Source organism: Panulirus ornatus, chromosome 23 (genome assembly GCF_036320965.1).
Source record: "Panulirus ornatus isolate Po-2019 chromosome 23, ASM3632096v1, whole genome shotgun sequence".
NCBI lineage: Eukaryota > Metazoa > Arthropoda > Malacostraca > Decapoda > Palinuridae > Panulirus > Panulirus ornatus.
The window spans coordinates 9,741,671-9,750,353 of record NC_092246.1 but is presented as its reverse complement, the minus strand read 5'-3'; the positions used below and the strand labels follow the sequence as shown (position 1 = coordinate 9,750,353).

Genomic DNA, 8,683 nt, shown 5'->3' with positions numbered 1-8,683 from the left:
GAAGAGGAGCCGGTGAGTGATTTCCCAGCTGAACTATGATTGTACATACATACTACTTTTCGTTCATCTGATAAAGCTCACTGTTGCTATACAGCCGTGTATGACAGCATCAGACTGTTCTCATCGACGTACACCCAGTTCTGATTTAGCAATAAAAACCCATGTCCCAAGGTGGAAAAAATAAGAAGAAAGTAACAACTGATGTCAGGCGTATGGGATTAATAGAATGATAGAATCCAAAATACGTGAAACCCAAGGGACACGTACTAGGAGCATGGGTCAGGGAAAGATTCTATCCTAGCTCCAACTAGCGACAACAGCAAATGTCAAACTTGCCTAGCAGCAATAGTATATGTGGTACCATGGCCCAGCAACAACAGCAGATGTGCGGTAACCTGAGCCAGCAATTGCAGCAGATTCCTGACAACCTGAATCCAACAACATTACCTGTGCCCAGCAGAGAGCAGCATTCAGCAACTCTACGCAAAGCGAGGGACCTGTGTAAGCTGAGAAAATATAGTTACTTTAAAGCAGAAGTTACAAGTTACAGCTAGATGAACGGGAGGAATGGATAGGCAGGAACAGACAGCGGTGACTCGACCAAGAAGTGGAGCACGTAGACTAAGAGGAGCATTTGTCTGTTGTATCGAATTCAGGAGGTGTCTCTTACGGACCATTGCCATACCGACGATTCGCCTCGGAATCTTATTTTCATTGACTAGACCGTCACGGAGAGGGGAGGGATAGACCAATAAGATGCAGCGTTTAATGTGAAAGGTAAGGTGCAGCAGATACAGCTGTGTGAAAGGTAAGATGCAGCAGATACAGCGGATTTGTTAGCGTATGCACTGCTAGTTGCTGGGACGGCTGCCGTAATTCAAATCTATGATGGAAGCCGTAGGGGAAGTTTGGACAACGATAACCAGCTACGAGTACGATACGTATGGGACTTTAAGTACGCGGAACCCAGCAGCTAGTCTTGTGAAGGGAGGGGAGTAGAGACACCTGAATCCGTGCACGCTCACAGTTTCACCGAGAACCAGCCATACTTGGAACTGCAGGGAGGACCTTTTATGCCAGAAGCTACCACAGTCAGGATGAAACACTTTCGTGGGAGACGTATTTGGCCCACCTCGAACTGCAGGCAGACACGAACGACTGGACACAGGAGGGATGCCGTTTGCTATAACTATGACCTGGCACATTTTAAAAGACAGGTTTTTCACTTAATCCAAAATTCGTAATTACTATGCCTTGTATTTTCTTTTTTTTCCCTTTCAGAATTCACTCTATATCTGAATTAAGGCCCGGCCTTAATGTGGACTTCTGTCTGTGAGTGGAGCCTTCAGCATATAAAAATGAATGGCCACAACTTTGAAGCTGCTTACGCTAGAGATCCTGAGGCATTTATACCTGTGTGAGCGACACTATCACCAAACCTTGTTGGGTATGCTGCAGTGATGTGAAGACACTTCCCATTAGAATGACGTCTTCCAGTCTGAGTTCAGAACCAGGGTCAGGAGTTGAAGGAGGTCTGCTGTTTGCAAAAGAATTGGAGAGGCTGATATATGTATAGGGCGTACCCCATTTTGCAGCCAGAACTGTTTGCTGTACTCACGTTTAAGAATTTTATTAATGCTTTGGACTGTGCGTTTATGGGTGAAAGTCAAGTAGGTTAGACCAACCAACCAACTTGACCCAGAGCGTAGAGCGCTTGAGGTAGAGTCCATAATGCGGCCCAGCTAAGATGAGAGAACCACTTTAAGTAAGAGGGGCTCTTGGTCAAGGAAGACTGATATTCAGGACATGGAGGAGATGACTAATGACAGCATATAGCTGCACCAGTGTAAGAAAGGGCAGCCCTCCTCCAGGTCTGAGGGTAAGAAGCAGCAACTTGGGTCCGAGAGCACATGCTGGGTCTGGATCAAAGAAGACCACTGAAGGCACGATACTAAGGCCGCGAAAGGCAAAATGTCTGTACAGTAGGGTAAGGCACAACCCGGCAGTGCCAGGCTGCATAACGTGGACGCCTGCGGGCTGAGCGCAGGCAGGTGACCAAAGGACTCCAGCGGCTGGAAGACGCTAGTGAAGGCGGGTCAGGTGGAACGGTGAACGGCTGTATCCAGAAAAGCCTTAGCCACTTGCTAGAAGGCGTCAGTGAGCAGGGTTCACGTTATGGTTGAGATCATCGGTGACTGGAGCCCAATAGTGGTGAATGTGGCTTCTATACAGACCTTAGTGCGAGATAAGTGAACAAAGGGACAAGTACATGCCGGAATTTGATGATCGGCTGCGTTAAATGGGATCTGCACGTCACTCGATATATGGGTGTTGATTACTGGCACTGATCGACATTCATCCCACGTTCATAGCCGAGACGGAGAATTCATTTGGGACTACTTGATCCCAGGTAGGTGCCATCTGGGCCAAGAGAACACGAAGAATTAGTATCCATGGCTAAGAGGCTGTCCTGGATTATGCTAGGGCATTGATCATGATTTTTTTGTTACGTAGCCTGGAAAAACCTATCGTCATCCCCCAAGTGTCCGAGTAAGTTTTGTACCACAGGGCGGACCCTCATTCACGAGCTATGCTCGCTTGAGCCAAGGAAGAGGGAACGATGAGACCGCCAAGCGAATGATAGACATTAATGGGCACAGAGGCAACGGAGTTTCCTGTCGTGATGGTCAACGTGACACGTCAGCCGGATAGTTAGATTATCTTCTAAGACGGTAGGAGGAGGTCGACCAGCTGGTGTACAGGGAGCGATAGGGAGCCATGTGTGGCCTGCCTAGGAAACCACAACCACCACATCTCGCCGAGCTATACGGGAGGAGCTGTGACCATCTGGCCCTTCCCCGTCTCTTCTGCTGGGAAGCATGACCTGGGATGCAGTACTTTGGCTGAACACCACACCCACACGGGAGACCCTCGGTTTGATCAAGCAGCCACCTAGTAAGATGAGCCTGGTGCTCTGCGAGGGACGTAGTAAAGAAGTTCGTTGGCATTACTGTTGTGGAAATGGTCGGCCACCTTTCTTTGTCAGCAGGAATTCTGGTGAAAGAAAGACAGGTGTCTTAAGATGCTACATAGACCGTAGGGTTTGCGAGCGAGAGTACAAGGAAGGACCCGTATTTGCTGCCCAGGATGGACGATACATTGGGCGCCAGATCGCTCTGCAACCTGGGGTTGCACTCAAGCAAACTGTCACCGTTTTGTCTTAGAGGCTTGAAGAACGCGGAGGGACCGCTATCGCAAAGGCTTGGCAATGTAGACCAGCATGACGGTGACGTCTTATTATTTACCCAGAGTGAGTAGCGAGTAGATGGGAATACGAGTAGTCTCAGATGTCGCTCGAGTGGTTCAGTTTTGAATATATGAATGAGAGAGAGAGAGAGAGAGAGAGAGAGAGAGAGAGAGAGAGAGAGAGAGAGAGAGAGAGAGAGAGAGAGAGAGAGATTGGGGTAGTATATTGCAGGGGCAGAATCAGGACAAGGGGAGGTGAGTATGCGGTCCACCTCACCACATCTCTCAAAACTGCAGACCCTGACAGCTCACGCCTCCCGAAGATCTTCAAGTATTTTCAGATTCGTTTGACATCAATGAGTGTGTATCATTAAAGATGCGTGACCGCTTTGCCTCTCGTGTTTCAGTAAAGGAAATAAAGACGCATCTTTCTCATAAACTTTATTATTTTGAAACACTTTGAGGTAGTACCTACTGTTAATATGTTAGTGGTATACAAATAGCGAGAAATGACCTTTCGTGATGTAATTACAAGGGGGATCGAGTCAAGTACACATGCATGTTCATCGCTCTCTGTAACACACACTGATAACAAAATACTGACATACAAAAGAAGATTGTAACTGTAATGATTAAGTAACCCCATAGAAGTAAGGGCCCAGGGCTTGGCCAAGGATGTTTGGTGAGAGCCCCACCTTTTTCTTTCTTTTCTTGTTCTTACGCTACACGACAGATGGAGAAATTTACAAACACCTGAATTGTATTTGATAAAACTCGATACCCATCGGATTATGTACACACACACACTACTACATCTACGGGAGACAGAGAGAGACATGCAGCAATCCTGGTATGATCCCACACACTCGTAGGAAACCCGTCACTGCAGCACTCTAAGACAGATATTCTTATATATGAAGATTATGAAGCAAAGAGCGTATGGTACGTTCAGTGACTCTGTCTGAAGGCGCCATAGCCTGGATCTTGTGTACATCAGCAATAACAAGTGATATCGAGACATGCTACAAAATGTCTGACAACAATGTATAATCTTATCTAAGGAAAGATAACGTTGAGAGAGAGAGAGAGAGAGAGAGAGAGAGAGAGAGAGAGAGAGAGAGAGAGAGAGAGAGAGAGAGAGAGATGCGTCATCGGAGGAGAACTTGTGTCTTGATGGTGAGAGCTTCCTGCTTACGTATGGTCCCCGGGGGCAGGGAGGGTAAGTCTCCCGTCCCCTGACACATAGTGGTGCGATATCCACTTGCCCTTTGTAGTCAGTGGTACGAGATCCTTCTGGTTGCGGTGGTGGCACGAGATCCCTCTGGCTGCGGTGGTGATATGAGATCCCTCGGCGGTGGTGGTATGAGATCCCTCTGGCTTCGGTGGTGATACGAGATCCCTCTGGCTGCGGTGGTGGTACGAGATCCTTCTGGCTACGGTGGTGGTATGAGATCCCTCTGGCTGCGGTGGTGGTATGAGATCCCTCTGGCTGCGGTGGTGGTACGAGATCCTTCTGGCTGTGGTGGTGATACGAGATCCCTCTGGCTGCGGTGGTGGTACGAGATCCTTCTGGCTGCGGTGGTGGTATGAGATCCCTCTGGCTGCGGTGGTGGTATGAGATCCCTCTGGCTGCGGTGGTGGTATGAGATCCCTCTGGCTGCGGTGGTGGTATGAGATCCCTCTGGCTGCGATGGTGATAACAAAGCCTTCCGGCTGCGATAAGTGGTATATGATCCCTCTTGATGCGGTGTTACTAGTATGCGATCCTTCTAGCTGGACCAGTGGAACGAGATACCCTTTGTCCTCATGCACTGGGTTGTGCTGGGAGACGCGTCTTCGTTTCCACTAGACAGCGCGTGTGGGGGTCCTCTTCCTTCGCATCATCACAGGTGCCAAGCCTCCAGCTCCCAGTGTTGGATTCTCTGGCTTTCGAAAAGAGGTGGTTTCCGAGAAGCTCTGATGATTACTGACAGGCAGATCATGGTTTGTGATTCTTCCGATGCTGACTTTAGAAAAGTGTTGGGTCCCTTAATCGTTGTTTTATACTTTCTGTACTGAAGGTAATTGGAAGGCTGGAAGATGTGATAAGCGAAATATTTTGCAGCTGCACTTTCATATCTACTGTGGTTTTATCTGCATCTGTTGTACCCAAGACTGTGTCTACCCTGTAATATATATATATATATATATATATATATATATATATATATATATATATATATATATATATATATATATATATATATATATATATATATATATATCCCTATGAGTCCACGGGGAAAATGAAACACGATAAGTAAGTGCACTTTCGTGTAATAATCACATCATCAGGGGAGACACAAGTGCACTTGGGAACTTATCGTGTTTCATTTTCCCCACGGACTCATAGGAATATATATATATATATATATATATATATATATATATATATATATATATATATATATATATATATATATATATATATATATATTGCAAAAAAACAAGAGGAAAATTAAACACGGTAAGTTCCCAAGAGCACTTTCGTATAATGATCACATCGTCAGGGGAGATACAAAAATGAGATAGAAGTAGGACATTTGATATATAAAGAAGAGACGTAGCTAAGACGCCACTGGTGAACAATCGTTACCGCTGGTGGTGCTCATGTTGGTGTGTTCGGGTCTGGCAACATGCCCCTCATGAAATTTTTATTATATGGATAAGAGAGGGAACTGTTTACAAATTTTGCGTACATTACAGCTGTCCAACTTGTATTGACCTTCACTAACATTAATGTTAAAATTCTCTGTGTATTCAATGATAGAAGGTTCCCTTTCTTGTCCACATAATAACTTTATGACGGCATGTTGCCAGAAACGAACACATCAACCCAAACACCACAATCTGGTAACGTTTGTTTACCAAAGGCTGTCTTAGGTATGTTTCTTTCTTGTATATCAACTGTATGTTCTACGTCTTTTATATAATTTTTGTATCTTCCCTGATGATGTGATCATTACAAGAAAGAGCACTTGGGAACTTATCGCATTTCATTTTCCTGTTTTTTTTTTTTTGCATTTACTAGATCACGCGCACCACTGCGACCTCTTGCAATATATATATATATATATATATATATATATATATATATATATATATATATATATATATATATATATATATATATACTGTTTACATGAGGAATATGTCCCAAAGTCTCTTAGTGGACAAACGATAATTGTGTCATGTCTGTCAAGACAGTAAAGAATGCTTGCACCCATGATCATTAAAAGAATATCACCATTTAATGACTTTGACCCTAGCGGCACATCAGTCCTACAATGCGGAAAAAAAAGGAAAGAGGACATCGGGCAGGATGTTTATGGGTAACATTATCGATAGATGACGTGTATGGCATATCTCTGAAAATCTCTCTCACATCGTCAGGTTTTTTTGGGTTTCGCCTGAACATTAGTATCTTGTAAGAATATGTTGCATCAAACCGTAAATGTATCTTCGGACCCGCAAACACGGTACAGGAAAAGAGCAAAAGATATAGTGGACAAGGCTTGATGGAGTGAAGGGCTGTGTAAAACTCTCACTTGTTTCCCCAAGGGTCAGGTAATGCCAGCCAGATTTAGTACTAGGAGAGGCACGTCCTCGTATGGAAGTTACCGCACCAGTTAAACACCTTTTCTTATCAATATCCTTTTCTGTGTTTATTTCCTTTACTCGAAAATCCATGTATTGTTGAGAACTTACTAGTATCACCACCGTTGTTATTATATATAAAGTCAGGTTATACAAAGGATTCGGAGGAATGAAATATACACAGAAAATCAGTCTCACTTGCCTCCCAGTTTCTTTTCTTTTTGATGAACAACAAACATTTGTCGGAATACACCATGGTTATCACCTTAAGCTTCTGCATGAGCACCGACTCTTCCTGAGCAGCTCTTCTTTGTTTACTTGAACATGAAAATAATTCAACCACTTGCTCAGTTCGAAGCCAGAAGCCTATCCTATATCAGTCACCAGCGTCCAACTCCCAAAAATGTTGCGGTTCGTATTGTTTAGTTGATATTTTCTTTCCCGTCAAGGTGTGAGAGAGGCAGGCAGGGATGCACAGAGCCATGCGTCTATTGACCCAAGGCGTATTGAGAAGAGAGAGGATATGTATTTTTTCCTCTTCCCATGGGCTGTCGGGAGCAAGAGGTCCTTAGGACCTCCTCAGCTATGAGGGTTATATCCGCTGGGAGGAGAATTCGGAGACCGACCATCAGCCAGACTCAGACAGTGGGAAGACACTTTCATCACCACCTAAAGGAATGCGTTATACGAGACAACACAGATCCCTCCATTGATTCAGGGCTAAGATAGACGATAACGGAAACGCGGTAGGGTTCAGGGCTGTCGTGGACGAGTGGAAATGGAGAGACGATAGGGCTCAGGGGCTGTGTGGTAGACCCGGAGATGAAAGATGGTTCAGGGCCGCGGCAGACAAGATGGCACAGGTCCCGACCATCTGCCACCATCCAAGCAGGTGATGGTTCGCTCGCCGTGAAGGAGGAACTTGGCGCTGCAGGTGTAGATGATGGTGTCGTTGACGGGGTAGTAGAACTTGACGGAGCTCATCGTCCCTGATATGATGATCCCAGGGTAGGTGCACGCCTGGGAGCCTGGTGTAGGGAGGGAAGAGACAACAACAACAGTCGTAACTCAATTTTTTTTATTTGGAAGTTGTCATATAAACATTTATGCCATATATTTCATACAGGGATTCGGAGCTTACGACAGATATCGTTACTTTATCATCACAGTCCCGCAGTAACTGTGGGTCGATATCAAACATCTCAGTTCAAGACAAAAAAGACAAAATTCAAGGGGAAAAAGAAATTCAGTATAGATGGAGCGAGGAAGAATATGAAGCAGTGTAGGGAGTGTGTAGTAGTAGCTGGAGAATCTAGTGGAGCCAGACGACTGAAGAAGCCGAGGCCGTAGTTTTGCATCAGGGCGAGGGATTTGTGGCAAAACATAAACAGTATATCCAGTATGGAATGCGACACGACTTTAGCAGGTCCTGTGGTAGAGACCGAATCCTTCTGTATGTGATGAAAAAGAAAATGTGAATGAATGAACTAGTGGTGTAGATGAGATTTTTTTCTTTCTTTTAGAAGAATTACGCAGTAGAAAACTGAATCTACGTTACCTTGAGTAGCAAGATAGTTTTTGATGTTTTGACGAATAGTGGTGTGTAGGAAAGACTCCTGTGTGGTGTTGACCGAGGAAAATGGTTGAATGTGTATGTGTGTGTGTGTGATGTCATGAGTGGTATGGAACATAGATTGGGAGTGCACATAGACTTAACATAATCATCCTGGTCACTAGGTGTCTGTGTGGACAAGGTATTTTGTGAGACAACACAGATTGGAATCTGTGGCAGCTGCTGTAT

General features: G+C 45.0%; 1 protein-coding gene across 1 annotated transcript in view; it reads right to left on the bottom strand.

Moving 5' to 3' along the window:
- Positions 1-4,318: 4,318 nt before the first annotated feature.
- Positions 4,319-8,683, bottom strand: part of LOC139756943 (sushi, von Willebrand factor type A, EGF and pentraxin domain-containing protein 1-like) — a 194,148-nt gene continuing 189,783 nt past the window's right edge. The window contains exon 25 of the mRNA XM_071676887.1: positions 4,319-7,910. Coding sequence (XP_071532988.1) covers positions 7,717-7,910 — 194 coding nt within the window. The 3' untranslated portion in view covers positions 4,319-7,716. The remainder of the gene's footprint in view (positions 7,911-8,683) is intronic.